The sequence below is a fragment of the Marmota flaviventris genome, chromosome 6 (genome assembly GCF_047511675.1).
Source record: "Marmota flaviventris isolate mMarFla1 chromosome 6, mMarFla1.hap1, whole genome shotgun sequence".
NCBI lineage: Eukaryota > Metazoa > Chordata > Mammalia > Rodentia > Sciuridae > Marmota > Marmota flaviventris.
Genome location: NC_092503.1, coordinates 2,139,008 through 2,159,279, shown reverse-complemented (window position 1 = coordinate 2,159,279; position 20,272 = coordinate 2,139,008). Strand labels below are relative to the sequence as shown.

General features: G+C 56.9%; 1 protein-coding gene across 2 annotated transcripts; it reads left to right on the top strand.

The window, feature by feature from the left end:
• The first annotated feature begins 236 nt into the window (after nucleotides 1-236).
• Ccr6 (C-C motif chemokine receptor 6) lies at nucleotides 237-18,359 on the top strand. 2 transcript variants are annotated; one of them, XM_027939552.3, is made up of 3 exons: nucleotides 237-303; nucleotides 15,796-15,912; nucleotides 15,989-18,359. In XM_027939552.3, exons 2-3 carry the CDS (start codon nucleotides 15,904-15,906, stop codon nucleotides 17,081-17,083), a joined length of 1,104 nt encoding a protein of 367 aa, XP_027795353.1. In that variant the 5' UTR covers nucleotides 237-303; nucleotides 15,796-15,903; the 3' UTR covers nucleotides 17,084-18,359. The 2 variants fall into 2 exon arrangements, with proteins under 2 accessions (XP_027795353.1, XP_027795352.1); XM_027939551.2 differs by lacking the exon at nucleotides 237-303 and adding an exon at nucleotides 11,421-11,558.
• Nucleotides 18,360-20,272: the final 1,913 nt, after the last annotated feature.

The window sequence follows — 20,272 nt, the reverse complement described above, 5'->3', positions numbered from 1 at the left end:
TAGTTACATAAGCTCGCCTTCCTGCCTGCACCTTGTCGACCTTGTGTGCATGGAGTGGGGGGTGAGGCCTGGCCCGGCGCTCACCACACCAGCCCCAGGGGAAGAGCCGCCCGCGGCAGCTCCTGAAGGCCGCTGCACCCTGAGCCGCACACACCAAGGGACTTCAGCAGCCCCCGCCCAGCCCTGCTCTTGCCAAGGGCCAGGTCACCACAGCAGTGAGAGGACTCCCAAGGTTTAAGAAGTCTGAAATCACAGAGGAGAACTGGCTGCTGGCTGGTGGATCAAAAATCTCCTTCTTGACTGGTAAGTTTTGTTTTGTCTTGGAATTCAGGTAGCTCTCTCATCTCCATAAATTCTGTGCTTTGAAGGTAAAAGAGTATTGAAAAGGGGCATACTATCAATTCCGACCTTAATGAGCACTTATTTTGGTTGCTCTGGACGTGAAGGAGAGAGAGGGAGAGAGGAGAGATGCTCACTTTGGCAGAGTCTGTTGTGCCTGAGGCACTTTTCCAGAGACTCCCCCACCCACTCCCGGCCTCATTTGGTGCCAAGTCACAGAGCTAGGAGACCAGGTCACACCCTCCACACGCAGCAGCACGGATGCCGGAGTCTGGGTCACTCCATGCCCCGCCGGCACCAATTGCCATCTTTAACACCCGGTGACCTGACCTGAGGTGGCCAGCACTTGGCAAGGTAGGGATTCTGCCAGGAGCCTGGTCAGCCACAGTCCCTCCAGGGAGCCACCGTCTGTACGAACCGTGACTAACAGAAGGAATGCAGATGCACAGCCCCGTCTGAATGCCAGGGGCTCGGCCGGGCAGCAGGACAAGGCGCTGGGTGGACCTAAGGAACTGAGACACAGAGGAGGCCTGACCAGGCGAGGGAGGTGGGAAGAGCGGGCAGCCCTGAGGGTCTGGGCCTCCTCTTTCCCTGGGAGGGAAGAGTCACTGTGTCCTGCCACATGGGGAGCAAGTAGGGGAAGATTGGCCAGCCAGGAGCCGGGACTGTGGGACAGGTCTCTGAGAACTGGGTCCCTGGACCACTCTGGGTCTGTTCAGGAGAAATCACGGTGCTGTAATCCATCGGAAGCAGTTCTTCTAATAACTTCATCTCCCAAGTGAAAGTGGCAAACAGATGGTTATCAGTTTCCCCACTGGGGCTACTGAGCGTGTGCCTTTGAACACACGGTCTCCACGGACGTGACCATCGGGGCATTGGCTGCCACCTCGCACCTGTCTTCCACCACGGCGTGTCTCGAGCCCTTTCTTACCTGGAGATCTGCTACCTCCTACTATCCTCCTCTGGGACCCGCCAAGAAAGAGGAAATGAGCTGAGAAAGACCGCAGCTAAAACAGACACCCAGCCCCCGCCCAGCCGTGTGTGTGTCTCTCCCAGGGGAGACCCTCAGTGGCCGCCAGAGACACCGCCTCTTATTTTAGGCGCAGTTCTGATAAGTGGTGCCGTCTGGTTTCCCAGCGGGAGCTTTCAGAGCAGAGTTGGGAGTGGGAATGTCTTCTGCTGTGTCAGGTGCTGTGGGAGCTGCCCCGTGGGGGCCCTGCCATCGAGGGCTGAGGTGGAAAGCCCCGCCACCGCAGGACGCCCAGCACACACACCAGGGCTGCCAAGCGCAGAAGCAGACAGTGCCCGGAGCTGAAGGCTCCCACGTGAACTCTGGTGCTTGGCTGCAGAGGAGAAGGGCCTGTGTCCCTGCAGGCCCCGGGGAGGGCAAGGCAGGGCTGGACCCTGTGGTTGTGGCAGCCAATGACCAGGAGCCATGCCCGAGTTTCAGCACGATTTTTACCCAGCGGGGCTCACATTTTAAAATGTTCAGAATGCTCTGGGTAGCCGATTCCTGGGCGGTCCACTGGACAGGCTTCCCCGGGTGCAGGAGGTCCATCAGGCCTTGCTGGTTCGCTCAGGTGGGCAGCGCCTCCCTGGGGCTCAGCGCACGGCGCCGTGGGTTCCCGAGTCTGAAGGGGATTTCATACGGGGCGGACCGAGTGTCTGCAGCACACTTACTGCTTTTCAACGTTCTGTTTGGGGGCAGGAAGTCGAGTAGGGCGGTGGGAAAGAGACAGGGGATCACAGGAAGAGAGCAGGTGGAAGGAGAGGCTGACACGACAAGCGAGGGGAGAAATCTGGGTCAGTGAGCAGGGCTGAGAGGGTGGGGACACAAGGCCAGCCTGGACCAGGGCAGGGGCCAGCCTGGCAGTCCTGAATGTGGCTGGGCGCTCGGCGAACTCTAGCAGCCAGCAGCCCAGCGGCTGCGCGGCCACCCCCAGCCCTCGGCCGGGGAATCTGGGTCTCTGTGTGGGCGGCCTCTGGGGCGGCGGCTGCATTTCCTCCCAGCCCTTCTCTGATGGGGCTCCCTGTCATGGGGGCCTCATCCCCTGCTCTCTCACTGCTTTGCTGCCCCCCAACACTGAAACTCTGTGGCCTGGGGAGGTGCAGCTTCGTGAGTGACCAGGGTACTTGGCGGAGGTGTTCTGGATCCTTCCTGCCCAGGGTGGTCCAGCCTGGAGGGGTGGGAGAGCACTGTGGCCTCGGCCCCCACCCAGGCCTTGACCCCCGGCAGAGGTGAGTGAGAGGCTCGTCCCTCCATCCTTCCTGTGGGCAGAGGGACCCCAGTCCACAGGGGCACCGTCAGGTGGGTTGCTGTGGTGCGGCTCCAATCCCCACCGGCACGGGGTGAGCCAGGCCACTTTCCATCCTGAGCCACGTCAGCAGTGAGTAGGGTGAGGCCTGCTGTGGCTCTGTCGTCACCTGGCCCACATCACCCTTTTCCTTTCTGCAGCATCTCTGTCACTCAGAGTGGCCTTTCCCAGCAGGCAGGGCCGAGTGGAAGGCCCTGACCCTGGGTGGCTGAGCCAGGCACAAGCCCACAGGCCTCTCAGAGGGGCTTCGGGTGCGTCTCGCCTGTGGGTTTGTCCCACACCAGCCCCGCCTGGGCACGGCCCAACCCAAGGACGGTGGCCCTCGGCTTCTTTCCGACAGGAGGCTGACATTTGGTGAATCTCAGCATCTCTGTCTGTGTGTATGACTAAGTGAACGGGCCATACGTCGCTTCCTTTGCTCTTTTGGTTGGTTCTAGTCTTCTGAATCTGTAAGAGAGGCTGAAACGATCCCCGCAGCCCTGCCCATACCTGCCTCAGTCTCTGCTCTGAGCCCACCGGGCAGTCAGAGAGTGCGCGGCCGTGTGCGCCCCTCGCTGTCTCTGTCTCGATTTGGCGGAGCAGATGAAGAGGCTTTTGTCACCCCCGCTGCGTGAACCAGCCCTGCTCTGGACAGTCAGCGGGGCCCTGGCAGCCAGGCCATGTGACTTTTTAAAGTAAACCCGAAGGGAACCAGGGCCTCTGGGGGTAGCTGTAGAGTGTCCAGAGCTCCTTCGTCCACCGCTCCCCTCCCACGGCTGCTCCTCTGAGCAGAGGCCCCGCCCAGCAGTTCAGCATCTCTCCTGCCCTTTCCGGTCTCTGGCTTGAAGCAGAAGAGCATGTTCCCTGTTCTTGGAACAGACCCTGAAGTTGTGGTTCTGAGCCCCAGGCCAGGGGCAGCTCCCAGGAGATGCAGGCTACCCCAGCCAGGGTGTCGGTGGTGGGGAGCCCCAGGCCAGGGGCAGCTCCTAGGAGACACAGGCCACCCCCAGCCAGGGTGTCGGTGGTGGGGAGCCCCAGGCCAGGAGCCGCTCCTAGGAGACACAGGCCACCTGCAGCCAGGGTGTCGGTGGTGGGGAGCCCAGGCCAGGGGCAGCTCTTAGGAGACGCAGGCCACCCCCAGCCAGGGTGTCAGTGGTGGGGAGCCCCAGGCCAGGCCACCTGCAGCCAGGGTGTCGGTGGTGGGGAGCCCCAGGCCAGGAGCCGCTCCTAGGAGACACAGGCCACCTGCAGCCAGGGTGTCAGTGGTCCTGTCCTTTTCTGGAAACCACACTTTGGACCCGCAGGCCTCAGGGTCGGTCGCGTGGCCAGCCCAGGGACATGGAAGTAAAGGTGCACCTTCCTGTCCGACCCCTGAAACGCCCCCTGCCTTTCCAGCACCTGGCTCCAGGGAACTCCGGGCAGGCTCGTCAGTGTCTGCGCTTATTTGTACAGTTGGTGAGAATCAGGCTCTGTGTGGGATGCTGTGGTCAGAGTTAGAAGTTTAAATTGAGGACCTAAAAGAAAATTTTTCAAAGGGGCTACTGTTTTCACGTGGCCAACTCGAGTTTCAGAAGCTCCCTGACCTGCTCTTTGAGTCAGACAGAGAAACTAAGCCCTGGTTCAATCAGGCTCATGGTGAGATGGGAGCTGGGACCAGCGGGACCCACCATGGACGTGTCGACCTCGTTCCCAGCCCCGCCCCTGGCAGTGGTCAAGGGCTTGCCCAGCATGCACAGGGCCTTGGGCTTGATCCCCAGCAACACACAGGAACAAAGAGGAGGGTCAGATGCTGCAGCAGGCGGCCGAGTCGGCAGCTCCTTCCTGCTCACCCCCCGAAGCCCTCTGCAGAAACCCCTCCACAGTAGCCCGCACTTTCTCTCCGCCAGTTCTGTCTTTCCCAGACCGACTGACCCTCTCAGGCACACGAGGTAAGAGAATCTGCCAGGCTCCTGGCCCTCCCCATGGCTGTCAGGAAGGTCAGGAGAGGAGGTGCGTCCTCCCCGGCTGGGGGGCCAGGTTCCCTGCACCAACCAGCCCCAGCCCACGTGTCCCCTGTCGAAGTTTTCCAGTGGGGACAGCTGAGCGCCAGGCTGTCCTCTGCCCTGCGGGGGACGCTCTCCCACTCCAGCAGCTGTCTTCCTCGCTCTCTGCTCCGTCTTGTTCCCAGTGCCACAGCCTCTCCCTCTGCCCCAGTGGGACCTCCCCTGCAGAGTGCCAGGGCTGCCCACCCCATCCTCAACTCCGTCCCCTCTGTGAGGCCAGAGGGACCACTCTGCCCATTGCTAGGACCGCCCTGGTTTTACCCCTGGAGTCTCTGCACCCCAGGAAGTCCATGGCAATCGGGAGGCCTGAGAAACATCAGCCCTGACGCGCTGGCCGCAGGTGAGCTCTGATGTCCTCTCAGTGTTGGGGGCTGTCCATCAGGGGCCGGGATCCCAAACCAGGGCTCCAGGTTCCTGAGAGGGTAGTTGTTAGAGTGCAGTCTCCATCCTCTGGGGTCTCTGTGTCTCCTCCTCCGTGATCTCTCTGTTATTCACAGTCTCTGTGCTTACGTCCTGCACCTCTCTGTGGCTCCGTCCTCCACCTCTCTGTCCTCCACCTCTCTGTGTCTCCCTCCTCCATGATCTCTGTCTCTATCCTCCATGTCTCTGTGCCTCTGTCCTCCGCCTCTCTGTGTCTCCCTCCTCCGTGATCTCTGTCTCTGTCCTCCACCTCTCTGTCCTCCACCTCTCTGTGGCTCCGTCCTCCGTGATCTCTGTCTCTGTCCTCCACCTCTCCATCCTCCACCTCTCTGTGGCTCTGTTCTCCATGATCTCTGTCTGTGTCCTCCACCTCTCCATCCTCCACCCCTCTGTGCCTCTGTCCTCCACCTCTCTGTGTCTCCCTCCTCCGTGATCTCTGTCTCTGTCCTCCACCTCTCCATCCTCCACCTCTCTGTGGCTCTGTTCTCCATGATCTCTGTCTGTGTCCTCCACCTCTCCATCCTCCACCCCTCTGTGCCTCCGTTCTCTGCCTCTCTGTGTCTCCCTCCTCTGTGATCTCTGTCTCTGTCCTCCACCTCTCTGTCCTCCACCTCTCTGTGGCTCCATCCTCCACCTCTCTGTGCCTCCGTTCTCCGCCTCTCTGTGTCTCCCTCCTCCATGATCTCTGTCTCTGTCCTCCACCTCTCCATCCTCCACCTCTCTGTGGCTCTGTTCTCCATGATCTCTGTCTGTGTCCTCCACCTCTCCATCCACCACCCCTCTGTGCCTCTGTTCTCTGCCTCTCTGTGTCTCCCTCCTCCGTGATCTCTGTCTCTGTCCTCCACCTCTCCATCCTCCACCTCTCTGTGGCTCTGTTCTCCATGATCTCTGTCTGTGTCCTCCACCTCTCCATCCTCCACCTCTCTGTCCTCCACCTCTCTGTGGCTCCGTCCTCCGTGATCTCTGTCTCTGTCCTCCACCTCTCCATCCTCCACCTCTCTGTGCCTCCGTTCTCCGCCTCTCTGTGTCTCCCTCCTCCATGATCTCTGTCTTTGTCCTCCACCTCTCCGTCCTCCACCTCTCTGTGGCTCCATCCTCCACCTCTCTGTGCCTCCGTTCTCTGCCTCTCTGTGTCTCCCTCCTCCGTGATCTCTGTCTCTGTCCTCCGCCTCCCTGTGCCTCTGTGAGGCTTTGCGCACCTTCTCAGTGTGGGTTCTCAGCAGGGTCCTCTTGCCAGCACAGATCAGCTTTCCCAGGATGCCCACCCTGAGAGGCTGTCCTCAGGGAAACGTGCTGCAGGTCGCTTTGCCATCCTCGAATCCTCTGCAGGGTTCCCTTTAACCACTCCCTCCCTTCCCTTCCCTTTTGCCCCTGCATCGGTTTTGAGGGACCTGTCCTCACAGCCAGTTCTCATCTGTCCCCATCCCTAACTTTGGTCGGCCGTCTGCTCCTCGGCAGGTCCCCTGCCTCTTTAGGACCCATAATAGTAGTCCCCGGGGCTGTGGTGTGCCCCGACGCCGTGTGAGGCAGCTGCTCCTCGCTCCTCGGGCCTCACGTGGGTCTCTCCTCCCCCACCCTTTTCTGTCCGGTGAGACAGACATCCAGGGGTGAACTGGGCAATGGCGTGGCTGGTGTGGCCCTGGAGAGGTGTCGAGGGAACCTCAGAGCCTTGGGTACACGCCCTCCATCTCCTCCCTTCTCAGGGTCCTTGAGCGAAGCCCATTTCCTTCCCATTACAGCAGAAAGTCGAGGCAGGAGCGCTTGTGTTGGGGCCCCACTTTCCGTGAGTCTCCGTGACTTCTCCTCCGTAACAGTGTGCGCCTGCTGAGACCCACTAATAAGGTATCAAGTGGGCAGCTCGTGCTACATGTCACTTCTATGTCAATACAGCTCTTTATTAAGTTGAAAGGGATGAGATATAAGTCAGAAACTTAAGTTTCCAGCCTGGCTCCCACCTCTGTCCGGTTGGGGGATCCTGCTTCATTTGGACTCTCCCGGCTCCTGTTCCCGACTGGCTTTTGGAACTACCTCCCAAACTTCCTCTTCCAGTTTATTGCAGGGATGGCTGGACTTTGGGACCAGAGAGCATGGTTTGGGGCCTGGGCCCTTCCAATGACCGGGTGAGAGGATGCTGCTCGGCTTCCCGCTGTGCACCAGGACACAGTGAGGACCCCAGCGCTGTCAGGCCCTCCATGAGGACTAGTGAAGCAGGGTGAGCGGCACAGCAGGGCCAGGCCAGGCCACCAGGGCTTCCCGCCACACTGCCCGGCCTCCGCAGGGGCCCACCTCCAGGGGCCTGTGGCAGAGTCACTGCTCCTCGGCCCGCCCTCCCACTGCCCTCGGCTGGCCTTGGTTCCTCCCTGCCACCCGCCTTGCCCGTGCTCCTGGTCCCCGTCTGCCTCCTGACCCCTCCCCTGGCAGGACTGTGTCACCTTCCCAGCTCAGCTCCAGCCCTTCCCTTGTCACCAGGCTGCCTCAGAGCCGCACCTCATGGGTGAGGACACAACCTAGAAGGTCCATGGTACATGGCCTCACTGCTCATGCAAGCACGCACTCACACACGTGTGCGTCTGTGTGTGTGTGTTTCTATGTGTGTATAATGTGTGTGTCTGTGTGTAATGTGTGTCTGAGTGTAATGTGTGTCTGTGTGTAATGTGTGTGTGTCTGTGTATGTGTGTAATGTGTGTGTGTCTGTGTCTGTGTTACTGTGTCGTGTGTGTGTGTCTGTGTATGTCTGTGTCTGTGGATGTGTGTCAGTGTGTGTGTCATGTGTGTGTCTGTGTGTATAATGTGTGTGTGTCTGTGTGTAATGTGTGTGTGTCTGTGTGTGTATAATGTGTGTGTGTCTGTGTGTAATGTGTGTCTGTGTGTAATGTGTGTGTGTCTGTGTCGGTGTTACTGTGTCATGTGTGTGTGTCTGTGTATGTCTGTGTCTGTGGATGTGTGTCAGTGTGTGTGTGTGTCATGTGTGTGTCTCTGTGTGTGTGTCGGTATGTCTCTCTGTGTGTCGTGTGTGTGTCTCTGTGTAATGTGTGTGTCTGTGTGTCAGTGTGTGTGTCCCTGAGGGTTCAGGCCTCGACTTCCCTACTGGGTAAGTGACTGCGAGGCCAGAAGCAGGTGACATATTTTAAGCATGTGACGTGTGTGCTGTTCTCAGTGACCATGTGTCAACCCCATTTGCAATAGGCGCACTGGGCGGCATTCGCCTGGCCGCCCTGGAGGACAGTCCTCAGCCAAGGGCGCAGGACAAGGAAGGGTGTCAGCATCCCCAGACCCGTCCCCGTGCGGGGAACACAGGATCTGCAGCTTTCAATGGCCCTGGGTTCCAAATCTGAGAGTCAGCCAGCTGTGACTCCTCTATGAAACGGGTTTCTGACTTATCCAACAGTCTTCCCTGATTTCCACCTGGAGGAAAGAGGCAGGTCCCACCCAGCTGCTGCTTCCCACTGACTCCCCACCTTTGCTGCCCCGGCTCCCCTGGGGAGGGCGTGCACCTGTTTTGCACAAAGAAAGCAGTCTGGCTTTGCCTTGATTTCCTCTCGGCTCATTTTCATTGCTTCAGAAGCGCTGAGTGCCTGGTGAGGGCTGGGGTTGGCCGACCCCCTCAGCCCGGAGGCTGCCAACAGCAGTCCATGTGGTCTCAGTGGCAGGATTCGCTGGTTGGGGGTTGACAGGGCTCTCAGTTGGGGTCCCTCCTGCATCCCAGAGGGTGGCTGGGAGGTTCTGAGGCTCCTCCGGGCTGAGGGTGCCTCACCTCACTGGCATCCGCACACAGGCTGTGGCTGGGAACTTGGCAAGGACCCTCAGCCAGGTTGCCTGCCGTGCCTGTCCCTGCGGAGGGCGGATGGCCCCTTTGATGCAGTTCAACGGGCCGGGAGGCTGCCAGGATTGCAATCTGGCTCAGAGATACTGTGAACTGCCGCGTCCTGGTCCGAACAGCGGGTGGCAGGTGGTGGGTCAGGGCCATCAGGCAGTGAGGGGCCAGGCCCTGGATGGTTGGGTGTCCACTCTGACAGTCACACACTCCTCGGGTATCAGCCATCTCTTGAAATTGTCACAAAGTTGAAAATCCACTAAGCCCTCGGCATCCCTTCAGGATACACACAGTGAGCACGCCCACTGGCAGAAGAGCTGTTTCTCACACACTTGCTGCTGGAGATTCTCAATCTATTTATTCCCACCTCCAACAGACTCCTGAGGACCAGCTTCTCCTTACCCCAGGGGAACCGTTCACCTTCTCTGCATGGCCCAGGACTGGGTTCACCCAGCTTTCCAGGGCCTTCCCGGGATGGGGCTGCCCGGGTGCAGCCCAGGAGGTGACCTGCTCAGCCGTGCCCAGGCCCGGGCATGGCCCCAGAGTGCCTCGACACGCCTCTTAGAGCTGTCCCCATGGCCGTCATTAATCCCCCAGCCATCCCGTCCTTTGTCTGAGTGGGCAGCTCAGGTGACAGCCAGGTTTTCAGACTGAGGGCTGTCTGTGTGCAGTGTCTAACCGTGGACTGCGTGTCTTGCTTTCAATGTCGTCGCAGAGCCTGTGCGCATGCTCAGCCCCTCACAGGAGAGGAGGGCCAAGCGGGATCCGAGAGGACCTTCCACGTGGGCAGGTCCCGGGGGAAACAAGGGGCAGCTGTGCTTTCTGGGGGCGGGCACAGAGCCCCACAGAGGCCAGGAAGGTGGCGCTGGGAGGCAGGGTCAGCAGAGTCCAGGTCCTCTGGGCTCCCCCCCACCACAGTGGGAGGAGGTGAGGGGCCTTCCCATCGTCCCGTCTCTTGGTGGCCCAGCTGCGGCAGCAGCCTTCCTTCAGGGAAGGGAGCAGGGCCCCCCTGCCAGCAGCCCCTCCGGGTGGCACCCCCCTGCTTCCCTCAACAGGCTGGTTTCTGCCTAATGTCCTGTCTTGGTCCTCAGTCATGTCCCTGCTTTGATCCCTTTCCATCCTCAGGCAGGCGACTCCCGGGCCTTGCTTTCCCACCTGCATGCTGACCAAGGCCATTCCAGGGGAAGGCAGGAGGCGGGGGTAGGAAAGACGGCCTGGGGCAGCCCACGTCCCTGAACACCGCTGCGAGGTGCGCAGGCCTCTTGGTGACCGCCTTTTCCGTGGCTTCACCCCCAGCGAGAAGCTGAGGCCTCAGGGGCCACAGGAGGAGGGGGGAGGGCTGAGTCCCGAGGGGAGGTTCCAAGCCTCCCTCTCACCCAGCGCCAGGGTCTGGGCAGGTGAGTGTCCTCCCGCAGAAGAGAGAGAATGAAGCAGGACTTGGTAAGGAGGGACTTTTCTCAAGTGGATGGACAGGGCACCTGCAGAAGGACCCTGGGCCACGGCACACAACCCCCTCAAGCACAGCAGGCCTTTTCCTGTGTCAGGCAAACAGCGGGCGGAGGGGACAGTGGTCTTTGGCAAGAAGCCAGGGAAAGACCAGAGCCGGCTGGACAGGGGAACCCCTGCGGCGGGGCGATCCCCAAGAGAAGCTGTGGAGGGCTGCCCCAGGGCTTCCGTGGCCTTCAGCCTCAGGGACGGGCCAGGGTGCAGGGCAGGATCCTGGTGGTGGCGGAGGCTGTGCTGGCTGGAGCAGCCAGGGTGAGCCCTGAGCTCCGCCTCCCGGTGTTGGCTGCGGAGCTCCAGCACTCCCCGAGACGGGCTGCAGCCACCCAGGGTGAGCCACGCGCCACTCTGCTGTCCCTTCTCCATGTTCTTAACTGTGTGCCGCTAAGAACAAGTTCCTGGGTGGGTCACCATCCGCTGCTTCCCTGATATTTCTAAAGATGGTACCTGACAACCTCCGCCTACCTCGCGGGCTTTAGGGACTCCTGTGTTCACCCCAACCAGGCTGCAGTCAGCCAGTGTGCGTGGCTCTCCTCCAGCTCCGCCCCGGGCTTCACCTGCTCTGACCTCCTGTCCCCCACACCTGAGGTAGGGGCCACACTGGCCTTCGATCCACAGAGGGGAAACTGTGGCCTGGAAGACACCAGCGTTCTTTCTGTGGTTGATGGCTCTTGGGGTGGAGCAGGACACATCTAGGCTCCAGAGCCAGCCCACTGCCTCCCGGCCACTCCACACATTCCCACATCCTCCTCGGCAGCTGCCAAGGTGTCCTCGTCCCCAGGAGACCAAGTGCAAGCTCACCACCACAAGTGACTCTCTTCTTCCATAGGCAGAGTCAGCCTCCCCTCTCTCCCACTGCACTGATGGTTTGTCTTAGATTCTAAGAAGTCATGTGACTGTTCTGTGATTCTCTTGAAACCCTCGGGATGTACATGGTTAACCATTCGCATCTGGGCAGAGAGGCGTTGCTGTTAAATAGGAAGTGGTAATTCAGCTGTGATTCTAGTATCTCACCGTGCTTTTCTTAATGAGCATTGGAAACTGCATCTGTTGGCAGGATGGTCCTCACACGGGGGCCGCTGGGCCTGGACCGTCCCTGAGGGGAGTGCAGCCAGCCACCCGCTCTGGATCTCAGCGCTTTCTGAGGTGAGCACGCCCAGATCCCCCTACTATCCTTCAAAACCTTCCCAGCTTCTTGGACTCTCTAGCCACAACAGGCCCCTTAGAGAGCAGTGATTTCCCTCCTGGGTGTGGTGTGACAGCCGTGCTTACACCTAAGGAGACACTTCACTTTCCTGAAGGCACCGCCCCATGGTGTTCAGAGAGGAGCGTGTTTTACAGAAGCCTGCTCTTCTTCCAAGGGCACAGTGGCTGATTCTACTGTGACTGCCTCATACTGGAGCTTGGGCGATGATTTGGGCACTGCTTCTTCATGCGGGAGGTCTCTACAGGGCTTCATCTGCATAGATATGCCATTTTTTCTTTTCTTTTTCTTGGTTTGCAGTGCTGGGGGCTACACCCAGGGCCTTGCACACACTAAGCAGGGGCTCCAACATTCAGATACAACCTCACTCCTAGAAATGCTATTACTTTCTAAACCAAGCACACAGAAAAGATGTTGAGACACTAACATTCAGCTAAGATGTCTTGGGAGCAGTAAGGGACTCAGGCCATGCCAGACAGTGGGTGGGAGCCTTGGCGATCGAGGCTGGGTTGGCAGGAGCCCACAGGGTAGTTTTTCCAGGGACCTGGTGGACTGGAGTCTCCAGGAGCATCCGTGTGATGCAGGCAGAGCTCAGATGCCACAATCATGGTGGTGATGGGGTCAACACCTCTGACCAGGGAAGAGTGCATAAAGACAGTGAAGGCTTCAGGGCCACCTCCAAAGCCCAAGGAGGACAGGAAATAGAAATTGTGGGGACCAGCATCAGGAAGAAAGTGCAAAACGTAAAGTTGAAGTTAAAACTATTCTTGAATGGTAAACAAATCACTGGAAAAAACCTTCTGGCTTTTTCTTAACCACCCCCATTCAAAAGCAGAAGGAAGCTGGCCCAGACTTTCGGCCCCACTGATGTTTATAAAAGTGTAACAACGAGCTCACAAGTGACCCAAGTGAATCCAGAACATTTATTTATGGAACATGTAGTTTAAAAATTTTGACATCAGTAAGGAGTTTTAAAGTAAGTAAATTATTTTTACTTCTATCACTTCACTAAGAGCTGGTGGAGACAGTGAATCAGACGGGGATAAGAGGCAGGGGTGCAAAGCACCACTGTGGCAGTCTCAGAGGAATTGAAGGCTTCCCATCTGCAACATGGGTACAGTTCATCTTGGAGTTTTTATGAGGTTAAAGAGGTAATAGATGTTAAGTGGTGATCTGAATACTCAGCATAGGGCTAGACCCTAATTTACAGTACACACACGTGCATCCATATATACATGCACCAATACATGCATGCACACATGCACACATTCACTTGTACACATAAACACCCGTGCACACGCACCTACACATACACAAGCACACACATGCATGAACACACAACTACCCATGCATGCATGCACATGTTTGCACATACATACATATACACCTGCATACACATTAAAACAGCTGTGCATATATCATGCACACATACCTGCAAACACATATACAAACATGAACACACATGCATACACACATTTATGTAGCCCATTTGCATACATAGACACCCATGCATACACAGTGCATGTATACACATACACACATGCATGCACACATGTATTCACATACATGAATATTCATATACATACACATCTGTACACATACTCATAAATCTCCATGCCTGAGGTCATACATACACACATGTACACCTGCACACACAGTCATAAACATGCACACATACACATGTACACACTCCCATGCGCAGTACTTCTTTCATTTTCCTCCTTGGCTGAGGGCCATCACTACTTATGAAAGGAAGTCCAACCTTAAAACCCTCTGATTGGATTTAAAGAGCTGTTAACTCGTAACAAAATGTTTCCCAGTGTTTAGAGAATACTTTATTAGTTCCTGTAATTAAACCCACGTACTGACGTACTGACGGTTGTTTTCAAGCTGAAATTCTAGCATATTCTGATAAGTATTCCTGGCGTCTTCCCTGGCTCTCATTTTCCTGGGTGGGGTGGAGGCAGGCAGTGGAAGCTGGCCCTCAGCCCTCCCACTGGCCATCTCAGTCACCTCTCTCTCAAGGAGACTTACCCCTGGGTCCCACCTGCTCTGCTCCCAGGTCAGAGCCAACTGTGACTGACCCTCAGCTGACACGCCTGCGAGGCCCTCGCTGCTGCTGTCCAGCCGAAGGTCTTCTTGGGTGGCCTTCCTTTTCTAAGTGGACTAGTCCATCAGCTAGTACTTTTTTGAGGGACTTTCCTTTGCACACCGCACCTAGGCTGCTCAGATTTTTTTCCTGCTGATTCTATCATCTCTGCCATTCTTCTGTTTCCTCACGTAGATTACGGGCCATGTTTTCCTGTTTCTTTATGTGTTTGGAAATTTCTGTTTGGTCGCCTGATATGTGAATTTTCATTATCGAGGGTTGGTTTTCATTGCATTTTTCTACATAATCTTGGGCTTGTTCTAGAATGTGGCTATTCTTTGGATTGGAGGGGTCCTTTGGAGCTCTGTACAAGCTTTGTCCTGCCCAGGGCACCTTCAGGGCAGAACTATGTTAGCTCCACACCCCAGGGGCGCATCCTTTGGAGAGTGCGGTGTGGTGCCGCGGAGTTAGGAGGGTGGCCACTCAGGCCAGTGGTGGGGGGAGCTGTCCCTCCTGGGGGTGAAGTCTGCCCACTCCCTTCTGGCAGCTCTTTGTCCAGTGTCTGTGGAGTGGCTTCCTCCTGCAGAAATGCCTCAGCCGCACCCTGGGTGTTGTGCATGCAGCTCCTTCCTCTCCGCTCAGCAAGGTTGCCATTCTCTTCGGGGCTCTTCTCACTCTGCTGTGGGACTGGTGGGGCTCACGTCACTTCCCATGTCACTAGCCCTCCCCCTGCCAGGGGCCACAACCCTGTGATGCCTATTGGCTCATAGCTGAGGGCTCGGATGATATTTTGTGGGTTTTTCTGGTTGCGCGGCAGCGTGGTGCGTTGGTCTCTGTACTCCATTGTGGGTGGAAGCTGCAGGCTGCAGTGGTGCTCTGGCTGCCATTTAATCAGATAATCTCACCGATAGGAATCCCTCCTCAGCTGCCTTTGCAACAGGGGGGCTGGATGCCCTGCTTCTCCTGTGGGCTCCTTGTACTCAGAGCTCCGTACTCATAGGCCACTGCCTGGAGCAGTGACCCCACGCCTCCCTGTCTCCATCGGGAGCAGGACTGAGGGGCAGCAGCCGCGGGCCTGAGGCAGGACTCCGGGTATCACAAACACACATGAGAACTGAGGTCTAGAACTGAGCCCAGAACCTCACTCAGGCTGGCCATGTCATCCTGCCATCCCCCAGGGTCAGGTATCCCAGCGACTGCATGCAAGGCATGGTGCAGCATGGGGGACCACAGGCAGGCGCAGGAGAAAGAGGCGGGGAAGGGAAGCAGGCAACATGAGTGGCAGTTGGGTGATGGATCTTACTGGGTGGTGGGTGGCAGCTGATGCATCAGGAAATAGAAGAGTGTGGGAGATGGAGTTGGGCTCTTGCCTGCCTGTTCTCCAGGGACCAGACCAGAGCCTCCTCCTCCACCACCTTGCCTACGGACGCCACCTCACCCCTTCCTTCCTGCACTTGAATGTCTGACGACGACCTGTCAGCCCAGCAGACAGTGTTTGTCAAACGGGGCGTCTGCTGAGAGGTCTGCTGGGGGAGGGTCCCTGCCCACCATCTCCCTAGCCCGCATCTTCCCAGGGTGCTTCCGGGACGACCCTTGCAGTCACAGCTCGAGAGATTCTTCCTGAAGCGCTCGAAGGCCCACGTGGGTGATGGTCACTGAGCTATAGTGAAGTCTGGAACCATAAATCACAAGTTTCTAGACACATCCTTAGTTTTAGAGATTGTGCTCAGTAGAATCTCCTTCTATGTAATTATATTGAATTTTGCATGAAAATTTTTGTGTAGATCACAAACTGTTTTTTCTGATATCACTCTTGGTTATGCCCTAAGATCAGGATCAGAAAATGACAGCCCCTGGCCACCCATGTGTGGTTAGCCCCACTCCCTCACGTATTGCCTGAAGCTGCTTGCACACACCCGGAAGGCATTCAGCACTTGCTGTGAGGCCCCCTGCGGAGCCTGGGGACCGGCTCCGAGTGGGCACTGTTAGGTACAACAGCGTGCTGTGCTGGGTTCCAGGGGAGGGAGGCCTGCCCTTGGACCACTGGCTCCAGAATCCCACTGTAACTGCCGTGCCTTTTGCCTCCCTAGTTCACCTCTGCCCTCCTGTTGCCCTGCTGGTAGCCGGCTCTGCTGAGCGTCCACTTCCCTTCCTACACCAGGCCTGTGTCTTCTGTCTTGATCAAGAAGGCCACCACAATGGGAGAGGTGAGAGTCCGTTTTATTTTGGGCAGGGGGCATGATTTTGGAACTGGTGCTATGGCTGTCTCTGTTCACCTTGCAGGAGCTGATGAACTCCACCGACAGTTACTACCCAACCGACGACTACCCTGAGCCGCTGGAGGACCCCGGAGCCTTGCTGTGCTCCCTGCAGGAGGTCCGGCAGTTCTCCAGGGTCTTCGTGCCAGTTGCTTACTCCTTGATCTGCGTCTTTGGCCTGCTGGGCAATACTCTGGTGGTGCTCACCTTTGCCTTTTATAAGAAGGCCAAGTCCATGACGGATGTCTATCTCCTGAACATGGCCATCGCAGACATTCTCTTTGTCCTCACTCTTCCCTTCTGGGCCGTCACTCATGCTACCGACACGTGGATGTTCAGTAACGCCGTGTGCAAACTGATGAAAGGCATCTACGCGGTCAACTTTAACTGCGGGATGCTGCTCCTGGCCTGCATCAGCCTGGACCGGTACATCGCCATCGTCCAGGCAACCAAGTCCTTCCGGCTCCGCTCCAGGACGCTGGCGCACAGTAAGATCATCTGCTTGGCTGTGTGGGTGGTGTCACTCATCATCTCCAGCTCGACCTTCACCTTCAATCAGAAATACAGCATGCAGGGCAGGGATGTCTGTGAGCCCAGGTACCAGTCGGTCTCGGAGCCGCTCACGTGGAAGCTGCTGGGGCTGGGGCTCCAGCTGCTGTTCGGCTTCTTCATCCCCCTGGTGTTCATGGTGCTCTGCTACCTGCTCATCGCCAGGACCTTGGTGCAGGCTCAGAACTCGAAGCGGCACAGGGCCATCCGCGTCATCATCGCCGTGGTCCTGGTCTTCCTGGCTTGCCAGGTCCCCCATAACATGGTGCTCCTTGTGACCGCTGCCCAGATGGGCAGGGCGGGCCGGACTTGCCATGGCCAGAAGGTCATGGGCTATGCCAACAACGTCACGGAGGTGCTGGCCTTCCTGCACTGCTGCCTCAACCCGGTGCTGTACGCGTTTGTGGGCCAGAAGTTCAGGAACTACTTCCTGAAGATCATGAAGGACATGTGGTGTGTGAGGAGGCCGAAGGCTGCAGGCTCCTCCTGCGCCCGGATGTACTCCGAGACCTTCGCTTCCCGGCAGACCAGCGAGACCGCGGACGACAACGGGTCCTCCTTCACCATGTGACCCGTGGCGAACTCGCCGAGAGATGCGAAGACAGAGATCCTCGGCCCGGCCCAAAGCACGGCGGTGAGCGAACTAACCCGAATCAGGCAGGGCCGGGCTCTGCGCTTCTGGCCCTGTCCATGTGCCCCCAGCCCTTCCCTCTGCCTGGGGCGGGGGACTCTGCAGCAGCTTTCCCCAAGTGCTTGACAAGAAAGGCCGGCGGCTCCGGGTCTCACAGCGCTGGGGTTCCACCAAACAGGCCTTGGAAATGTGGAAGTGACTTGTCTGCAAATGTGAAGGTTTTCAGAGACTCTCCTGGAGCGGCCGTGGATCCCAGTCCCTCCTGTGTGGCACAGAAGACCACGAGAAGAAGCGAGCAGAGCCCCTGCAACCCGTGTCAGGTGGACGCTGAACATTTCCTTACCCAGATGCTCTCTGTTGCTAATTGTCAGTAGCAAACATTCTCATTTCCCTCTGAATCACTCAGGAAATGCCAGGGGTCAAAAGGTGGAAGAAAGACAGACCCAAGTGTTCATAAACTGGAACAGCCACGGGGAAAGACGGAGGCTGAGTAGGTGCCAGTGTGACCGTCACTGGGTCACAGTGTCACAGGCAGGAGCACGTCAGCTCACTCTTGCTCCCCTAGATGCTGTTCTCTATGATAAACTTTCCTTGTAAGGGCCCCAGGCCTTACCTTAGTTTGCAGCATGCAGAAAAAATATTCATTGGATAAATTGTAATAAAAGTGGATTTTATTTTGGCAGCTTGAAGTGCTAGATATTTCTAAACTACTTTATGAATAGCACACTTTTTTTTTTAAGCAGAAAGAAACTTTCTTCTGTTTCCCTAATAGAATTGAAGAAGGCGTGTGGTCAAGGACTGGGTGATGAAGAGCTTTGATTTACTTAGTGTAGAGTTAGAAGTGTGTTGGCCCCTGAGACTGACTTCTTTAAAGTAGCTTCACCCAGATTCTGAGGTTAGCTTGGAATCAGACTTTAACAACTCTCTTCCATTGTGTGGAGAGCTCATAGAACTACTTTTTATATTGCTATGTAAACATAAATGGAAAAATATCAACCGAATTCCAAAAATACAAACACATATGAGAAAAGTGCTGACATGAACTGCAAAAATCCTGACATGTTTACTTCTGACACACCCAGTGTCTGAGATGGTATGCGGTTCTTATAAGCTTTAACTGCGTCTCTCTATAATGTAAAATACTTGCTTTAAGATTCATCAAAGTCTGTATTTCAGTTGTCTTTTTGGCTTTGCAAAATAAAGCTGCTTTAGTGAAGTAGGACTTCTTTCAGCTTCTGTGTTCAGCCCAAGGAACCCTCTGCCCAGAGAGTGAGGTATTCAGGGCCACCATGTCCTTCAAAGTCATGACCAGTGTGCTGACACAGTCTGCAAAGACAAGCCTGGTGGTGGACGATGGGCCCAGAGACGTCTCATTTATCCAGTGTGGCTGGACATGTGCTCTTCCGGGTGGTTCCCGTTTTCAGATGGATGAAGGCGAGTCTCGAGCGACGCCCCTGAGCAGGTCAGGCCCATGCCTGCTCCTAAAGGGCGCTGCCATGTGACGGTGTTTTCCTGCTGTGCTGGCATCTGACCAGGCAGGTGGTCCCTGCGTGAGACCCACCGGAGGCCACATAGCTCATGTTCTTAAGGCCCTGTCTCCACACAGAGTCCCTCTGTGAGATCCTGGGGCTCGGCTACCAACGTAAGAAAGGGGGCCAGGATTCAGCCCGCACCATTCGACTTCACCTCATTTCAAACACTCGAGACTTCCTTCCTATGTGGCTTCTTCCTCCCTGATATTCCAAATATTCTTTCCCACTTCAGTTTCTCGGATGCATGCTCCTACAGAAAGGTGACAAAGGACAGTTGTGGTCCTGGGAGACCACAGCCACCCAGCGCTTCTCAGAGGCTCTTCCTCCTCAGGACTCCCAGGGCAGCCTCCTCCCCTGACCCTACCCAGCCTCTCCTTCCCGTGTCCCCCTCTCCTCCCTCCGGTTCTCCCATGGGTGCCTGTAGGGGAGTAGGGCTTGCCCCAACCCTGGGTTACTTCCATGTTCAATGCAGAGACGTCCCTCTTCTCTTGGTGACGCAGGAAGGTGGCCTCCGCTGTGGCAGCAGAAAGCAGTTGGGGGGGTGCCTGTGGGTGCCCAGCCCCTGCCCACCACCCTGCGGTACAGACAGGTGGGTTCAGGGTGTCTACACCTGAGACACTGTGATTCCTCGGGACCCACGTGAAGAGTGACTCTGAGGGGCTCCACCTTCCTTGCTTCTTGGAGAAGCTCGGGGCTCACGTCGGTGCTCAGGCTGATGAATGAGAGGCCATGGACTGTGGAGACGGGTGCGCCTGCCGGGTAGCTCTGCTGGGAGCTGCGTGGCCTGCTGCCGTGTATCCCCATGTCAGGGTCCAGCGTGCGCCTCTCCCTGAGTGCATTGCTCGTCCAAGATTCCCTTGTGCTCTCTGAGGTCGACCATGGCAGCTCCAAAGGCAGGGCCTGTGTCTGTCCAACCCCTTGGGCATCAGGTAGTCCCCCAGACGATCCAAGGTAACCAGCCAAGTGCTGCTGCTCCCGCAGCTGTCGCCCGGCCAAGGGGCTGCTCCACCCCCCTGTCCCATTTCCATTCCAGCCAACAGAAAGAGGGAAAGGGGAAGCAGGTGGCCTGTTCCTTTTTTTTCAGGGCAAAACCTGGAAGTTGGGGAACTCATTCTGCCCCAGCCTACTGGCCTCAGGTCAGTCATGTGATCGGAGCCAGGTGGGAGACAGTCTGGGAAGTGTGTCAGCTGATCTCAGAAACCCCCCCCCCCTTTTCCTTGTTAGTGTGATTTTTGATTTTTACTGCATGTAAATGATTCAGAGTTGTTATGGCCCCGAGCAGGGGCAGAGTCCTCATGTGGGAGGTCGTCTGGGGAAGGGCAAGGCAGGAAGGCAGATTGCTAAGGAAAGGGCCTCTCTTTTCCTTTTAAAAGTTTGTTGGCAGGTGTTGATTGCACAGATTAGTGGGTTCGCTGTGACATTTCCAACACACCTTATTGCTTCTTGATCATGGCCACCTGGCTTCTACCCCTTCCTTTCCCCCAGTACTTCCTCTTTTCTTTCAGATTTTGGTTTTTTTTAAACATGGGATACTTTTTGCGGGGGGCGGGGTACTGGGGGTTGAACTCAGGGGACTCAACCACTAAAGGACACCCAG